The sequence below is a fragment of the Delphinus delphis genome, chromosome 20, assembly GCF_949987515.2.
Source record: "Delphinus delphis chromosome 20, mDelDel1.2, whole genome shotgun sequence".
Classification (NCBI taxonomy): Eukaryota; Metazoa; Chordata; class Mammalia; order Artiodactyla; family Delphinidae; genus Delphinus; species Delphinus delphis.
In genome coordinates, this window is record NC_082702.1 from 32929626 (window position 1) to 32949012 (window position 19387).

General features: G+C 37.3%; 1 protein-coding gene and 1 non-coding gene across 7 annotated transcripts in view; both read right to left on the minus strand.

The window, feature by feature from the left end:
• Positions 1 to 19387, minus strand: part of CNOT1 (CCR4-NOT transcription complex subunit 1) — a 101656-nt gene that overhangs the window by 29556 nt on the left and 52713 nt on the right. For 2 of the 6 annotated variants that reach the window (XM_060000560.1, XM_060000557.1), the window contains exons 13-22: positions 18256 to 18496; positions 15303 to 15422; positions 14419 to 14541; positions 14099 to 14250; positions 6999 to 7149; positions 5566 to 5767; positions 4472 to 4615; positions 3162 to 3286; positions 2640 to 2926; positions 1642 to 1720 (exon numbers count right to left, since the gene is read on the minus strand). In XM_060000560.1, the coding sequence (XP_059856543.1) occupies positions 1642 to 1720; positions 2640 to 2926; positions 3162 to 3286; positions 4472 to 4615; positions 5566 to 5767; positions 6999 to 7149; positions 14099 to 14250; positions 14419 to 14541; positions 15303 to 15422; positions 18256 to 18496 (1624 nt within the window). Of the gene's footprint in view, positions 1 to 1641; positions 1721 to 2639; positions 2927 to 3161; positions 3287 to 4471; positions 4619 to 5565; positions 5768 to 6998; positions 7150 to 14098; positions 14251 to 14418; positions 14542 to 15302; positions 15423 to 18255; positions 18497 to 19387 lie in introns of all 6 variants that reach the window. The other 4 variants (XM_060000561.1, XM_060000558.1, XM_060000559.1 and 1 more) reach the window with 2 other exon arrangements.
• On the minus strand, positions 6575 to 6710 carry LOC132417347 (small nucleolar RNA SNORA50). Its single transcript, XR_009517791.1, has one exon. It is a non-coding gene; the product is annotated as a small nucleolar RNA SNORA50 (small nucleolar RNA).

A 19387-nucleotide genomic window follows, 5' to 3' on the forward strand; every position in this document is an offset into this window, starting at 1 on the left:
ACAGTGAGAGGCCCGCGTACAGGAAAAAAAAAGGGGGGGGGGGACATTTTCAAGGAAGGACAATCTCTGAAGAAAGTACAGCCCTTTAAATTGACTATAGAAATATAAACAATGACCTCCCTTCTCTTCTCTGGGTATCTTGTTACAGTGGGAACTAGGATCACTGCTTTGTGTGATCACTTTCATACCACCTCCCTTGTTCTCTCTAGTCTTCCAAGGCCCATATTTCCAGCTCTCAATTCCAAAAACACTTGATTGTAGTAAGCCTCTGACCTCCCATCCTAGCTTTTCAAACTCTGCTTTCCTGTCTAGTTTTCAGTGCTATAGTTTTGGCACAGTCCTCCACCCCCTCAAGAGGCATGAATACACTCCTGCCCCCCATGCTATGGTTTCCTACGCTAAACCATCACAATGACCCTACCCTCCTACAAACAAACCCAGTGGGATGAGGTAGAAAGCGCTGGACTAAATTATAATAGAATTAAAAGTAAGTTCAAATTCTGATCTTTCTGATTTCTTAAAAATATGATCTTATAAAGCAGTTCATCTTTTATTTTAATAAAGTAAAATAAAGTCAATAGAGATTAATCAACTTTCTTTGTTCTCTATAAGCTGACTTTGACCAAAGGTAAGGCAAAAGTGTGAATGTTTAGTAATCACCTAAAAATCAATCATTAAAGTAATAGTTTACAAATTTCAAGAATAATCACAAAATGTGGCTTAAAATATATATTCTCTAGGTCCATTTCCTCAGGGACTGTCTCCTTTTTAACCTCAAAGGAATCTAAGCAGGTAGTTTAAGAAGGCTGTATTTTGGGCTTCCCCGGTGGCGCAGTGGTTGGGAGTCCCCCTGCCGATGCAGGGGACACGGGTTCGTGCCCCGGTCCAGGAAGATCCCACATGCCGCGGAGTGGCTAGGCCGGTGAGCCATGGCCACTGAGCCTGCGCACCCGGAGACTGTGCTCCGCAATGGGAGAGGCCACAACAGTGAGAGGCCCGCGTACCGCACAAAAAAAAAAAAAAAAAAAAAAAAGGAAGGCTGTATTTTTAAGAAACAGCTGGTCTGAAAGTTTTATATGAAACAGCTCTGGGAATTCCCTGGTGGTCCAGTGGTTAGGACTCGGCGCTTTCACTGCCGTGGCCCTGGTTCAATCCATGGTTGGGGAACTAAGATTCTACAAGCCGCGTGGAGCAGCACACCCCCCGCCCAAAACCACAGAAACAAAAAAAACCAACCAAACCACCACCACCACCGAAACAACAAAAAGAAACAGCTCTGATTCATGTTAACATTTAAATCAGAGGGACAACTTTACTTATTTTAATCAAAGAGTCCCACTCCAAATCCTTTTTAGACTCAGGCAAGGGATTCTTGGTAACAGCGAAAGATGTCTACCTCAATAGCATTATTAGGCTAAAAGAACTAGCAAAAGCCTTTTATTAAATCAAGCAAAACCACTGCTTACAAAAGGTAACCCAAAATCTGTATTTTTTCATGATTAACCTGCAAAACAAGCAACAAATAATATGTATACTTGTATCATGCCAATCATTAAGAAATCTTAATGCCATTGCCAGTAAATCCAAATTCAAATTAAAATAGATAAACCATCCAACTACGTAGGTACTGAAGACACTTACCTCCTGTAAATGATGTGGAAATTGCATAAAGTGACTAATAGAAGCCAAGTGCTGACAATACTGGGGATAGTCCTTCAATCTGCCAACAAAAACATTCATTCTTTACCATTTCATGTAAGAACAGAGGCAGCACAATTTAAAATTTTTCAAAAGCTAGTCTAGGCCATTTCCCCCCTTTCTCCCTTTGAAATACCTTATTTGAAGAGAATGCCAAAAGGAAGAACAAAGAAGTAAGGGGGTGGATATTTATGAACTTCACCCCTTTTACATCAAAAAAGTTATTACTGATTGTTTCTTAAAGGTCTTATTCCACTTAATATTAGATTACAATGAGCCACTAAAACTACTGTCTGGAAACGACTCCAAATGTTCATCAACAGGTGAATAGAAAAACAATTTGCTAATGAACCCACAGAATGGAATACTACTCAGCAGTAAAAAGAAACAGACTACTGAAACATGCAGTAACATGGATAAATCTCAAAAGCATCATGCTATGTGCAAGTCAGACTCATACACATTGTGTATGATTCCATTTAAATAATACTCTGGAAAAACTAGACAAATCAGATCAGTGATTGCCAGGGGTTAGATGTGAGGGAAAGTTAACTACAAAGGGGGAATAAGAAAACTTCTTGGGGGTGACGAAAATATTCTGTATCTTGATTGTGGTGTTGGTGGCAGTGGTTATACAACTGTTAGAATTTGTCAAACTTCAAAGAGCTGTTCACCTGAAATACTGACTTTTATGTATATAAAGTATACCTCAATAAACAAACCAAAAAAATTGCTATTTCATTTTATACTTTTCCTACCACATATTTGTCAACTGTAACGAATTTAATTGTTTTCACTTCTTCCTCTTTTACTTCATACAGTCATGAAGATTAGTTAATATACATATCATGATAAGGCATGGCAAGAATTAGGTGAAAAGTAAGCTACTGTTTCTCCTTATATTAAAAAAGAGAAGCTTCACAGGAAACCTATCCACTCACCTATTTTTAAATCTATCTAGTGCAGCAATCCCAAAATAATACATTTTGGATCCAAAAGGCTTGCGTAAGGCTTCAAGAACATATCGTAGGGCCAAACCTAATGCCATGTAAGTGACCAGTCCTTTTTCGATTATACCACCGAACAGGCAGGCTGTTATATGTAACTCTTTATCAGGGTACTGGGGGAAGAACCGATATTCTTCGAACAAGTTCCTTAGCATACAGTTAAATACTTCTCGTTCTCTCTTTATGGTAGAATCTTTAAACCTCTGTAGCATTTCTAATACCTGGAGAAAGCAAGAAAAAATAATATACACATAAAGGAAACCATTATTAAGAGCATTCCTCAAATATTCTTTATTGTTAAGCAGAATATTTAAGAATAAACTGAGCTTGAGACAAATATTAAGGTTTCCAAAGATGCACAAACATATCAAAACACTTTGTGTTGGGATTTCACTTTGAAAAGGGCATTTAAGATTTACCTAAACCATAAAGAATTAGATCGTCCTAGACACTCACCTCATCAACAGACATGGTTGGATGTGGTGGGTGATTATATATTCTCTGGAAATAGCTGTTTGCTTCATCATCTATCTCTTTACTAAAGTGCTGATTTGCCTCTGGCCACACCTGAGACAAGTCCGCTGTTAGAAACAGAAAAGCAACCAGTGGGCATTTAGGCTCTTCCTTCACTCCCCCACATAAAGCATCACTCCCCCACATAAAGCAGAGCTAGAGAGACCAATACAGTTTGAATTTTAAGGAAAAAATAAAGTGTTTTAAGTGGTCAAGTTTCAATATTCAAGTGCTCTAGGGACACAAAAGATTCTCACAAAACTGCCTTACAACCATAGTCCTACCCTAGTACTTTCTTCATAAGGATTTATCACACCATGAAAGTTCACTAGGTTCAAATTCATAATGCACTTACCCTCAATACAACCTCACTTGAGGTTAACAAATCTTTACTACTTTATTAAAAAAAAAAAATCACCTTTTACATGTAAGAATTCTCAATGCATGTGCATGACACTTGATATAAACACAACGCATGCTACAAAACATAACATTCAGACAAGTCTTTCACACTAACATTTTAAAGTCACTGTCACTTGGTATACTTTCAAACCTTGTATGATGAATGTTTAGACCCAATGACAAGGATATTTATAAGCCAATGATACCTATGTATTTACAAAGAGGACGTCTCTGATTTTGAAATAACCTACTAAAGGAGATTAAAACTTAAAAAATTGGTTTTTGTAGCATCATATATATGGCAATACTTATGTGTACTATAAGGCTATGTATATCATAAAGCTATTATATTAAAATAAACATTAAAGTAAATATAGTTATTTACTTTATAAACTGCCAAGCTGAAACAGAAATCTGAAATTCTCCTGGCTGCTCCTGATTTGTTAAAAAAAAAAAAAAAGGAAAGAAAAGGAAAGAAAAGAAAAAAAAACACTAAAAAATCTTTAGGATAAGTATAAGACTTACATACATAGACTTAAACTGATGAAAGTCTTTTCTCTTTACTTCTTACTTTTAGGATAACACCTCAAAGGATGCTACCTCTTATTAACAGTCACCTTGTTCTGGCAATCCAGGATCAAAGGTGGAATGATACCTCAAATTTTTGTTTTAATAATTTAAATGTATGAATTTACTCCCACTGATCTAGGAGGCGTATCAACGGCCCTACTAACAATATATTAAGATAAGTCAATGTCTTTGTCCATGTATCTCTAGGGACAACAAATTGGACATGCAAGTTTTATATGCATCAGTCACACTTCACAATCACAGACAACACTACCACTTACAAGGTTTCATCTTACTCTGCTGGAATGTAGGCTGGTTCAGTCCAGAGGTGCCCAGTTTCCTCTGCACAAAAGGATCGTTATTCACTGCAGGGAGTCCAAGAGCCCCAGTTCCTATACCAGTCAGGCTGCCTGTGCCAAGACCACCTACTAGAAAGAACGAAGGCAGCCAGAAGTTTTATCGTTACTCATATTCTTGACTTTATTCACATCAAAAAATAAGTTTTTAATTAAAAAATTATATTAATTAAAAAATTAGGGTCTTTTGTTAACTCAGTGGTAACTAGGTTACAGAGTTATTACAACATTTCACTCCTTAGGTTTTAGTACTCTAAACTTATACTCTGGCAATAAAAGGTTCAGATAGCTTAGGAGAAACATGTGGTTACTAGAGGGGGAAAAAATGTAACCTTTACTTCAACATTAAGTTAAAAGCCAAAATATGTGGGGCTTCCCTGGTGGCGCAGTGGTTGAGAGTCCGCCTGCCGATGCAGGGGACACAGGTTCGTGTCCCGGTCCGGGAGGATCCCACATGGCGCGGAGCGGCTGGGCCCGTGAACCATGGCCGCTGAGCCTGTGTGTCCGGAGCCTGTGCTCCGCAACGGGAGAGGCCAAAACAGTGAGAGGCCCGTGTACCGCAAAAAAAAAAAAAAAAGCCAAAATATGTGGAAAAGTTTTAGGGATTTACTATCATTTCCAAGGTAGGTGCAAAAAGGCAGAACATATACCTGAATCTGGTGTGTGAAATATTCTACCTTTATTATACCAACCTTGAGTAATTCATAAAGCTATGAGTTTTGATCTAAGCCTAAGTTCTTCAGAATGTGGTTAACACACTTTTAATATTTGTACTATCATCTGATAATACAATCCGTACTGAATTAATTCAATTAACTTTACAAGTACAAATATCCTCATTGCAATTTGACTAAATTAATGTAATGTTTTTCTCTTCCCAACTTTGGATATGAGCGCAATTTTTCACGATTTAGTTCAAGCAGCTTTCCTTTATCATAGTGACTCCAAAACACCTTATATACACTAAGGCACGATGAGGCTTACAAATAATCTGCACCCCTACCCACCAACCCCCTTACCTGGAAGCTGTGATGAAAGTCCTCCAATACCACTGAATGCAGTTGTCTGATTTGGGGTTGAAAGGGGTGGAAATGCTTTTGCTGGTGACTGTGGGGTACTGAATGCAGAACCCAAATTTGGAGGAAAGCCCTGCATACTCTGGGTGTGAGGGGCAGCTGAACCACCTATACTAAGAGATGCCATTCCAGCAAGAGGGTCAATCTAAAGAAAAACATTATAAAAACGTATTAAACATACTTCAAGCAAAGGCAAACAAACGACACAGGTAAAGCAATCTTTAGCGACAGCTCTTCAAATGCTTTATATAAACTGCAAAACCACACACAATCTTGATGATGCTTAAATCCCCAAATCAAGAGTACCAGTCATTTTTCTTATTATATCATAGATAGACTAGGTTTAAAGAGTTAGCCCCTGCCAAAGAACCAGAGCCACAATATGAGGGCTATAAAACTTCAAGAATAACATTTCATACGAATTTCTCTGAAGCTGTACTACTAAACATTTAGTAGTGACATGGGGCAGTCCGTAAAATTTCCCGTAAGCCCCTTTAAAAGAATTCTCTCAATGCAAGTTATTTAACTTTCAACACAATAAAAGCATTAGAAATTAGAAATCTAGTCAAAACAAATATATCTAGTCAAAATTTGAGAATCTTGGGGTTGGAGGAGATCAGCTCTGATTAAAAAAAAAAAAAAAAATCAAAACCAAAAAAAACCCCAAAACAAAAACAGAAACAAAAAACAAGGTATACTATTCACCAAAAGATTTTATAAAATATCTAATAACTGCACTTCTAAGCTTCTTAGTTTGTGGCATTATTTCAGACCTTTGTGACTATAGAAAATAATACACAAAATGCCTTTTATAAAGTGGTCACTGAAGAATCACTAAATGCTCTTTCTTTTCTTAAAATAAACCCCAATCTGCCATTCAATGCAGCTGAAAATAGAAGCGGAATATGTTGCTCCCAGAGAGAAGGGGGTGGTTGGTGTCAGGGAGTAACTTAAATGTACCTTGTTTTTAAAAGAGCAGTTCAGTTGAGAGCTGAAGAGCCCCAGTTATAACAAGTCCTTATGCTCTAGCACTGTTGCTTGGCCCGTGAAGCTACAAACAAGACACATCAGGTTCAAAGGCAGTGCTTATTTCTCAAGTCTAAGTTATTCTTATCTTAAAAAGAAGCCCTAAATAAGTTGTTTTGTATCTTTCCTCTCATAGTCATGTTCTTTCTACTTAATGATTAAAATCTATTCTCAACCACAATGCCTATTTACGGATCTCCTTTAAGTGGATACTAGACATGCAGTTATCTAAAATATAATAAATTCAGACAAAAATTTCCTTTGAGTAGATTATTAATGATGATGTACAAGTTTATTCTATTCCAAGTCTATGAACAAATGGAGATGTACCAAGTGTAGTGTTCATTTACCTGAACAGGAGAAATGGCATCTAAGCTGCTAGCACTAGGAGGGCGTCCTTTTGGCATAACTCCAGGTGGTGGCTGTCTGGCCTTGTTCATAACATTACTGCAGTTGGCTACCATGGTGAGGATGGTTTCTGATAACTCCTGAGAAACACTCCTTAAGAGAAATGAAAAGTGAAAAACGTCACTTATTATTTCCTAGAACACCTAAATAAACAAATCTAGGTTTCTAATAAAGAAAACTTGCTAGAACCTATGGCCAAATTTCCACCATATCCCATGTTTTTGCACCTGTCATTAATCACCAGGATTTTCTGAGCACTGGCTTTCTCTTGAAAATATTTTTTACACCTCTGAAATTAAGCCTTGTGTATAGTGTTGCCTATGTATTTTGAAATACTATGCTGTAAGAAACATTCCATATCCTCAACTACTTCATCAAAAATTATGCCCAAATCTGGACATATCAAAGTAAACAGGTAAGCATTTTTTAGACTAGGTTCTCATAGTCAAAAATAAGACTTTTATTTAAGTATAGATAAAAATGCCATACTCATAGTCACTAACTGTATTTGGCAAGCACATACAGAATTGACTGACTTCTAAAATGTCAAATAGGATGCGTGGGTTTGATCCTTGGTCGGAGAACTAAGATCCTGCATGCTGTGCAGCGTGGCCAACAAAAACAGCACTACATCAAAATCTACAATTTTTTTATTTTTGCCAACATGAAAAAAATGAGTGGTTCAAATACGGACTAGAGGGAGGGGGCAATGTAGGGGCAGGGGATTAAGAGGTACAAACTATTACGTATAAAATAAGCTACAAGGTTATATTGTACAATACAAGAAATACAGCCAGTATTTTATAATAACCATAAATGAAGTATAACCTTTAAAAATTATGAATTAGTACACCTGTGACATATAATATTGTAAATCAAGGATATTCAATAAAAATAAAAAATATGGGCTACAAATGAAAATGAACAATGAGTTATTTTTACATCCACTGAAGCAAGGGAGAAAAACATTACAGACCATGGAAAAGAAAAGAGAGATGTCAACTCCTAACGGTGTGGACCTACTTATTTAAGTTAGTAGTAAGTAGTAAAACCATTAATTTCCAAAAGATATTTCAAATAGAAGAACATGAGTAGCTGTCTCTAGCCTCTATGTACCTGGGTTAAAAATACCCACCTCCCCTGCAATTAAAACTTCATGTTAAAAAAACTTCATGGAGATAGCCATATTTCAACTTTCAGATTAGCTACAAGACAACAGGGAAATAGACCAACTGCCTCTGGTTATACTAAAAGGAGAACTTGCTATAGAGAAAACTTTTGCACCTAACAAAATTACACATGCATTTCCCTTTAACGTAACAATTACTTCTGGTGGGCCCAAATATACACTGGCAAAAATGATGTATGCAAAATGCTATTCGTTGCAACATTATTTGTGACACAGAGTGGAATAAACAGAATATCTACCAATGGGTACTGATTTACTAAGGCACAAAACATCTATTCAGTGGAGTACAACAGATTAATTACAAGGAATAAGGAAACTATAATTTCATGGCATGGACTCTGGGATATATGATCAAATGAAAGAAGCATAGTGCAATAAGTATATAATATACTACCTTTTCTACCGGAAAGAGGAAAATATATACTTTTCTAACACAGAGATAACCCACAAAAAAACAAAAATGGTTAACTACAGGCGAATAAAAGAACAAGGTGTTAAAGTTCAGTGGGTTTAACAGTATTAAAGTTAGTGTTAAAGATGTGCCTAAAAATGCATACAGAATCACAGGGTTAAAGAATAGCTTATTGATTCTTATTGATAAGAAAATCTCCAATCTTAGCTGAACACAAGGCTTACCCAAACAGATTTCAGGGACCAAAGATGACAAAGAATACAGACATTACTGAATTCGTTCAGAAAAGAGCAATAACAAAACAAAAAACGCTTGTGTGGGGGTAAAATCTGATTTCAAGAATTGCCACATTATTTAAACTTTCCAGTTTTCGACCACAAATTATAAGACATGCAACACATGCACACACACACACACACACACACACACACACACAAAGAAGGCATGGCCCGTACGTAGGGGAAAAATGCTATCAAGAGAAACTGTCCCTCAGGAAGAACGGATGTTGGACTTAACCAGACAAAGACTTTAAATCAGCCATTTTAACTATGTTCAAAGAAAAAAAAAGTCAAAAGAACTACAGGGCCATTTCTCCACCTGTCTGGAAGGACATCGTTGTTGAGCTGTCAAGGAGAAAAACTACCATGGCTTCCAGTTCTTTGACAAAACCTCAGATGCGTGGCCTTCTGGCCAAGCGTCTGTGATTTCATATTGCTGGAGCATTCACTATCTCCTTGGGAATTGCAGCTTTCTGTAAGTTTGCTGTGGCTGAACCAAGAAAGAAGGCCTATGCAGACTTCTACAGAAATTATGATTCCATACAAGATTTTGAGGAGATGAGGAAGGCTGGTATCTTTCAGAGTGTGAAGTGATTTTGGAATATAAAGAATTTCTTTGCATTTAGTTCCATGCAAGTTTGTCACTTACCTGTGTTCCTGAACTATGAAACTATGAACTACTAATATCTGGGCTAAGGAACAGCTTCTCTTGATAAATAAACGATTAACAAAAACAACAAAAAAAGAACTACAGGAAGTTTGAAAAAGATGTCTCAAAAAACAGAGTGTATCAATACAAATTTAAAAAGAAGAAAGTAAAATAACTGAAATGAGAACTTCACTACAGGTTCCCAACAGCAGATTCAAGCACGTAAAAAGCATCCAAGAACTTGAATATAGTCCAATAAAGATTGAAAAACTGAAAGGGAAAAAAATAAACACAGACTGAGACATGTGCAACACTACCAAAGGTACCAACAAAACATAATGAGAGGAGATAGAAAGGGGTAGAAAGAGTATTTGTTGATAAAATGGCTGCAAACTTTCCAAATTTGATGAAAATTAATTTACACATCCAAGAAGCTCAACGAATTCCAAGTAATATAAGCTCAAAGAAATTCATGCCTAGAAACAACATAATCAAGCTGTTGAAAGAAATAAATCTTAGCAGCAGCAAGAGGGGCAACTTATATACAAGGGAGCCTTTAAAAAAATTAATAGCTATGGAAGCCAGAAAGTAGTGGGACGGCATATTCAAAGTGTTGAAGAAAAAGTAATGTCAATCAGAAATCCTTTATTTGACAAAACTATCCTTCAAATATAAAGGAAAAATTAAGATATTCTCAGATAAACAAAACCTGAGGTAATTCATCGTTAACAGACCTGCCCTAATAGGAAATAATAGAGTGACTTTCCTGTGGCACAGTGGTTAAGACTCTGCCGCACTACCAATGCAGGGGACCTGGGTTTGATCCCTGGTCAGGGAACTAGATCCCACATGCATGCTGCAACTAAGAGTTTGCATGCCACAACTAAGGAGACCACGAGCCGCAACTAATACCCAGCACAACCAAATAAACAAATACATAAATACTTTTAAAAAAAGGGGAAAGAAATAATAGAAACCCTTTGGGCTGAAATGAAGACACTATACAGTAACTCGAATCTGTATGAAAAAACAGAGCACCCGTAAAGGGACATAAGGAAATATAAAACACATTATGACTGTATTTGTCGCTTATATATAATCCTTTTATCTCCTACTTGGCTTAAAGGACAATGATTACATTAACCAATAACAACAAATCTTTTGATGGGCACACAACGTATAAAGATACTATTTGACAATAGAAGCACTTTGTTTTTGTTTTTTTATTCTTTGCGGTACGCGGGCCCCTCATCGCTGTGGCCGTGGAGCACAGGCTCCGGATGGGCAGGCTCAGCAGCCACGGCTCACGGGCCCAGCCGCTCCGCGGCACGTGGGACCCTCCTGGACTGGGGCACGAACCCGCGTCCCCTGCATCGGCAGGCGGACTCCCAACCACTGCGCCACCAGGGAAGCCCAAGAGCACCACTTTGAAGGAGGAAAGGAACAGAACCGTTTAGAGGAAATTTTTGCATCTTACTGAAATTCAGTTGGTGTTAATTGGAACTACATTGTTTTGAGTTAAAAATGTTAATTTTAATACCCAAAGGAAAAAAGAAACTCAAAAACATGTCAAAGTTAACAGCAAGGAAATTAAGGTGATACGCTAGAAAGATCTATTTAATATTAAAGGAAGAGACTTCCCTGGTGGTCCAGTGGTTAAGAATCCACCTGCCAATGCAGGGGACATGGGTTCGAGCCCTGGTCTGGGAAGATCGCACATGCTGCAGAGCAACTAAGCCCGTGCGCCACAACTACTGAGCCTGCACGCCACAACTACTAAGCCCACACGCCACAACTACCAAAGCCTGCGTGCCTAGAGCCCATGCCCCGCAACAAGAGAAGCCACCGCAATGAGAAGCCCACGCACCACAACGAAGAGCAGCCCCCTGCTTGCCGCAACTAGAGAAAGCCTGCACACAGCAACAAAGATCCAATGCAGCCAAAACTAACTAAATAAATAAATAAATAAAGACAAAACGAAACAAAAAAAAGCAGTAATGGAGGAATGGAGATGCAAAACAGACATACGACATATAGAAAAACTAAGCAAAAGAGCATGGGTAAATCCTACCTTAGCAGTAATTATGTCAAATGTAAATAAATTAAATACTCCAATTAAAAGGCAGAAATGGTCAAAATGGATTTTTAAAAAATAATCCAATTATATGCTGTCTAAAGGAGACACTTTAGATTTTTAAAAAACACATATAACTTGAAAGTAAAAAATGAAAAAAGGTATGCCTTGCAAACCTTAACCAAAAGAGAACTACAATGACTATACTAATTTCAGACAAGATCGCCTTTAAGAAAAAAATTAATAGACAAAGATACTTTATAATAATAAAAAGGCCAATCCAACAGAAAGACATACATACTTACAGAGTCCCAAAACATATGAAGGGAGAATTAAAGGGAGAAATAGATAATTCAAAAATATAGCTGGAGGCTTCTATACCTCACTTTCAGTAATGTGTAGAGTCAACACTACTTTATTATAAACTTCAAAGTTGCTGAGAGCCTAGATCTTAATTGTTCTCACCACAAAACATAAATGATAATTATATAACATGACAGAGATGTTAGCATAAAAAAGCCTAACCTTCCAATTAATAAATTTTTTAAAAGCTCAAACTAAACCCAAAATAAGCAGAAGGAAGGAAATAATAAAGTTTAGAGTTGCAATAAACTAAATGGAAGACCTGAATTACTAAAACCAGAAATTCAAAGAGAGGACATTACTACCAACATTACAGAACCAAGAAAGATTATGGGGTATCGTATAAAACAACTGTATGCTAACAAATTAAATAAGCTAGATGAAATAGACAAATTCCTAGAAAGACACAAACTACTGAATCTAACTCCAGAAGAAACAGAAAATCTCAACACAGCAATAACAAGTAGAGATACTGAATTAGTAAACAACATCCACCCACAAGAAAAAGCCCAAGACCAGAGGGATTCACTGAATTCTATGGAACATTTAAAGAATTAACACCAAACCTTCTCACAACAATTAGAAGACTGGACACTTATCAACTCATTTTATGAGGCCAGTATTATCCTGATACCAAAACCAAAGACAACACAAGAAAACTACAGAACAATATCCCTTAGGAATACAGACACAAAAATGCTCACCAAATACTAGCAAACTGAATTCAGCAGCATATAAAAAGGAAGTGTATACAAAGACCAAGTGAGATTTATCCCAGGAAGGCAAGGTTTTCTAACATCCAAAAAATCAATTAACATAACATACCACACCAACAGAATAAAAAACAAAAACCACATGATCATCTCAATAGATGCAGACAGAAACATTTGACAAAATGCTTTAATGAAAAAACACCAAACAGGGACTTCCCTGGCAGTCCAGTGGTTAAGACTCTGAACTTCCACTGCAGGGGGCATAGGTTCCATCCCTGGGTCAGGGATCTAGGATCCCGTGCCTTGAGGCGCAACCAAAGCCAAACCAAACCAAACTCATCACACACACACACACACACACACACACACACACACACACACACACACACACACACACACACACACACACACACACACACACACACACACACACACACACACACACACACACACACACACACACACACACACTAGGAAACCCTCCTCAATGTGAAATATAACTATAAAAAACCCACAGCTAACATCAAAGTTAATTCTGAAACACTGGATACTTTTCTCCTAAATCAGGAACAAGATAAGGCTGTCTGCTCTTACCACTTCTATCCAACTTTAGACTGGAGGTTCATGACTTGTACAAAATACCTATCAATAAGCATAACAAAAGAAGTGCAAACATACTGAAAGAAATCAGAGCCCTAAAGAAATGGGTAAATATCTCAGATTCATGAATTGGAAGGCTTAAAACTGTTAAAATGGCACTATCCCCCCAAATGATCTAAAGATTCTACATAATCCTTATCAAAATCTCACTGGGCTATGTAATTTATTTGCAGAAATTGACAAGATGACCCTAAAATTCTTATGAAAATTCAAGTGACGCAGAATGACCAAAACAATCTTGAAAAAGTAGAGCAAAGTTGGAGAACTTACACTTCCCAATTTTAAAAGTTACTAAAAAGCGATAGTAATCAAGACAGTGTGGTACTGGCATAAGGATAGACAAGATCAATGGAATAGAACTAAGAGCCCCAAAATAAACTCATGTATTATGTGTAACTGATCTTTTAGAAGACAATTCCACAGGGACAGACCAGTCTCTTCAACAAATGGTGTTAGGACAAATGAATATTCACATGCAAAACTATGCATCTGGGACCCTGTCTCACACCACATACAAAAAAATTAACTCAAACAGATCTCATACATATTTTATGTAGTATATATAGTACTTTGGACTTAAAAACCACTGGATTACCTTAGATGTTGTCACTTTTAATCATTCAACCCCTTTTCCTCAAATCAACAGTTATCCATTCAATCCAATTCCAATATTAAACAGTCATTTTCAAGCATGCTATTCTTACCCTGCACAAGCTTGTAAACAGGCCAACATTGTCGCCAGAGTTTCTGGAGGAAGTTGAGCACTTTTGGGCTGATCTTTCTCTGGTGCAAGTCCACCCAAAATAGAAGGACACCGTCTCTTTAAAAAAGTCATACAAGCCTGGATAAAAGGTTCCTGGAAAAGAGAAAGTCTCTCTGTATTTGAAATTCATCATTAATTGCTTTCAGATAAGACTAAGCACTATGACTAAAATCCAGAATACAATAACATCTTCATTGCCACTTTCTTAAGCTATCTTGACCATCAAAAATTAAAAGCAGTAATAAACAGACAAATCCTTACTCCATGCTCTCGAATTTTATCTGTGAGCCACTTGTCAAGTTTGAGGTATTCACGACGTGAAGCAAGTGCAGCAAGGTCAATAACAAAGGCAAATGGAGTACCATTTAGCAGCATTGACAAGGCCTAAAGAAAAAGGATATTAGAAACTACGAGTCAAGCAACTGAGTGACTTTTCTGTCCTATTTTCTGTTTCCAGTTTTTATTTTCACAAACAAGTCTAAATAAAACATACTGCTAATATTTTCTTAGTCATAATTTTTTAAACAGCTTAGTAGAAATCAATGGTAACACTTGTCCCTACTTAAAATAAGATCACATTTCAAAGACAAACACATGACTTTACCTTCAAAATAAACTTTACCCTGTGTTTTTTCAAATAATTTAACCTAAAGCAAAGCAAAACACAAAAGCGTGAAAAATTATCCTTACCCATTTAAAAAAATCTAAACTCAGGCTTACTCTAACCTAAGTACAACTACAACACCATTACCAGTGATCAAAGACATCAAGAATCACACTATTTATCAAAAGACCCTGTTAATGCTAATGAAATCTGCAAAAGGGTTGAAAGCCAACCAGTTTCTCCAAAAATTGTATCTCACAGATTACATCTGAGGTCAATTATCACTTGCTTTAAAACAGCCTTACAAATATCACAGAAGACCAAACAAAATTCAGTGAAATGTAAATGAAAACATTTTTACATTTCTAAAACCACTCTTCTTCCAATCTCTTTCTACAATACAAGGAAAAATTCTAAATCTCAACCATTCTAGCTAAGAGCTAGTTACATGTGAATTATTCCTAAAGCACCTATGTTACATAAAAGTGTTATTTTTTATCATTAATAAAGAAAAACCGTTAATCTGTCCCTCCAAGCTCACCTTCAAGTCCTGGGCCACATCAAGTATTCGAGACAATTTGGCCTGGTCATACTGTTCCCCTCGCATGTACCATTCTGCCATCGCATGCATGATAAGTTGGCGGATTGAGGGAGACTGTCCCTAAGAAAAGAAAAAGGAGGGTTAAATAGCAATACTACTGACCATTTTGATAGGCTGTTGCAAATGCTGATTTTACTTGTATTTATGTAAAACTGAGGTGTATCAGTGCAGACAACAAAGCTCAAGCCTCAAGCATTGATTACAGTGACGTTTATTTTGTGGGAAAGCAGTTTTGTCCATATTTCCCAAATGAGGCCTACCCCAAAACCCTGGGGTCATGTAGTCACATACAACAAATTTATTTGTCCTATAAAAGTCTGCCTATACATTTTCAAAGCCGAAGTATGATGAGAATATGACGATGCATCAAGTTTATATGATCCCTTAAATCAAATCACAAATCACTGGCCTATAAAAACAAAACAGTTTACGGTAATCATCTCTCATGCTGCACAGGGTAGTGTTTTATCAGTATTTCTGGGACTAGAGTTTGTACATTCTAAATCTAGCTATTTTCACAAATGATCATGCTCATTTTTTGTAATTATTCAATTTCTTTTTTTTGCGGAAAACAACCTGTCTTTGAAGACTGATCTAAAGGTGTACAGTTGAATGGTAATTTAGAAAATGTTTCTCACAGAAGCAACAGCAAGGCAATTACTATCACTGTCTAAATCACTTTCCAGTAACTGTCTTAGACTGACAGAAAGTCCTAGCAAAACAAGTATCTAACCAGGAGTGGAGATACAAGTCCTTCCACTCTGCCCTTTCCACCTCACAGATGTGGTGAGAAAAGCCTAAGAATGTCTGGGCTACAAACTTTTGGTTAAATGTCTGATAAACATTACTGTCATGTGATTTGAGTCTCTAGAAATGGAGTTGGTCTGACTGAAAGGCATGCAACCAAGGCTAATGTTTTTCATTTATAAAGTCTTATCTGAATTTTTAAAAGCACTTGTTTACAACAAACTACAGCAAGAATATCTTAAAAAGGGAAGGGGCTCATTGATATAAAGGGGAAGATGACTGCTTTTTCTTAAAGCTTCTACATATATCTTTATTTAAAATGTAGGCTATGCGGGGGGGAAATTAATGGACAAGAGAGTATTTGTCAAATATATTCTACAAAATTGGCAAGGGGTGGGGGGTGCAGGAGCACAAGGGCTTGAAATCTCAGCAGGAACCAAAATAAAATTTAAATGCTGGATCTGGATAAAACAAAATTATGTCAATTAAACTGTTTTTGTTTTCTGCGGTACACGGGCCTCTCCCGCTGCGGAGCACAGGCTCCGGACGCGCAGGCTCAGCGGCCATGGCTCACGGGCCCAGCCGCTCCGCAGCATGTGGGATCTTCCCGGACTGGGGCACGAACCCATGTCCCCTGCATCGGCAGGCGGACTCTCAACCACTGAGCCACCAGGGAAGCCCTCAATTAAACTGTTTTATGATCTTCTTCCATTTACTGTTAAAAAGTGAAATGAGAACCTTCTAGTTCTATGATAAATGATTAAGCTCTTTATTGCTATCGAAAGGATACTGGTACACTAGCAATACAGACCTTTCATAATACTGATTTTTTTAAAATTGTCTTGCCTCCTTGCTCTTTCAAGTTTTATACTTTAATGCCCACATGATGCTAAAAGATAAAATAAGTTTTATAGAAGTGTGACTTTTTCAGTGTCAAAATTCCATGATTAACAATTTCTCTAGGTAAACATCATCAAAAGAATGTCAATTATGCAGAAATAGAATCACAGATGTAGAAAACAAACTTGCAGTTACCAAGGGGGGAAGGGGAGGGTGGGCTGGGATGAACTGGGAGATTGGGATTCACATATACACACTACTAGTATAAAACAGATAACTAATGAGAACCTACTGTACAAAAACTCTACTCAATGCTCTGTGGTGACCTAAATGGGAAGGAAATCTAAAAAAGGTGGATAGGGCTTCCCTTGTGGCGCAGTGGTTGAGAATCCGCCTGCCAATGCAGGGGACACGGGTTCGAGCCTTGGTCCAGGAAGATCCCACATGCCGCGGAGCAACTAAGCCTGTGTGCCACAACTACTGAGCCTGTGCTCTGGAGCCCGTGAGCCACAACTACTGAGCCCGCGTGCTGCAACTAATGAAGCCCGTGCACCTAGAGCCCGTGCTCCGCAGGAAGAGAAGCCACAGCAATGAGAAGCCAACGCACCGCAACGAAGAGTAGCCGCCTCTCACCACAACTAGAGAAAGCCCACGCGCAGCAACGAAGACCCAATGCAGCCAAAAATTAAAATAAATTTTAAAAAATAAAAAAGTGGATATATGTATACATATAACTGAATGACTTTGCTGCACAACAGAAACTAACACACCATTGTAAAGCAGCTATACTCCAATAAAAATTAATAAAAAAAGAAATGTCAGGACTTCCCTGGTGGTCCAGTGGTTAGGACTCCATGCTCCCAATGTAGGGAGCCTGGGTTTGATCCCTGGTCAGGGAACTAGATCCCCCAATGCCACAACCAAGACCCTGCATGTCACAACTAAAGATCCCACGTGCCGCAACTTAAACCCGGCACAGCCAAATTAAAAAAAAGAAAGAATGTCCATTATGGGGTGGGGGGAGATAAACTGGAAGATTGGGATTCACATATACACACTACTATATATAAAACAGATAACTAATAAGGACCTAATGTATAGCACAGGAAACTCTACTCAATACTCTGTAACGGCCTATATGGAAAATGAATTTGAAAAAGAGTGGATACATGTATATGTAATAACAGATTCACTTTGCTATACACCTGAAATTAACACAACATTGTAAATCAACTATATTCCAATAAAAATTAAAAAAAAAAAAAGAATGTCCGTTTATTAAGACAAAGAAATGGTCATATCTTACCTGCCCATGCCATGCATAGTGCAAAATTATAGCTGAGTTAGGGTGGTTTCCAAGGAAAATTGGCATCAGAGTGGAGATGAGTTCATGGCGCAAGGTGTGCCAGGAGGTGTTGATTTGTAGTAAGGCCAATACCAGCATGTCTGGACAGTGTTTGATAGGGAAGCTGAAGAGTTGTTTGACTTGCTCATATTGCCCTACCTCTGCGAGCCTCAGCAGAGATTCAATCAAATCCAAGCTCTTCCTAACAAGAATGGAAGTAAGATACTCTATCAATGAAAACCTAAGTACACAAAATTCATTTTCCTAATAAGTGATACCAGCTATCAAGACAAAACCAAGTTGTCATCTTTTAATATTTGAAAAATATTTAAATTGGTGTTCATCTCAAATATATAATGCTGGTATGCTTTCAAACTAATTTCAAAGGCAGTCCAAATTAAGAGAATACATGATGAAGGACAGCAGACATGACTGACCATGTGCATAACCATGGACCGCCTTACCAAAGAGTTACCATCAAAAACTTTTGTGATTAGAGTGCAAAATAAAAACAAATAGTAGTTTAGAAACAGTCAAAAATCCAACACAAATATAGATGTAATTATACACAAGAAAAATTCTACATAAAAATACAGCCTGACACAACACTGTAAATCAACTATACTTCCATTAAAAAAAAAAAAAAAAAAAAAAAAGCCCAAACACTTAGTTCGGTAACACCAAGTTTTTACTTAGGTGCACAATGCCCCCTATGAATTATTCTTGCCCCAAGAAGCTAAATGTGGTTGACTTCAATCTAGCCTCAAGGTTTTGCTACCCCTAGTCCATGAAAACTATGGGGATAGGGATCAAATTAAACACCATGAGGAAACAGATACCCCATACCACAGGGTAGACTATAGGATAACTGATCCTACTTCTCCATTAAATCGATGGCCAAGAATTATATTTAAGAAAAAAAAAAAGGGAGAAGAAAGACTTACAGCATAAAAGAAACTATGTGGACCTTGTTTGGACTCTCAATCATACAAACTGTTAAAAAGCATTCTTGAGACAATTAGGGAAATCTGAATATATAGCTACATTAAGGAATTATTAAATGTATATGACATTTCAATTTTATAAAATGGAA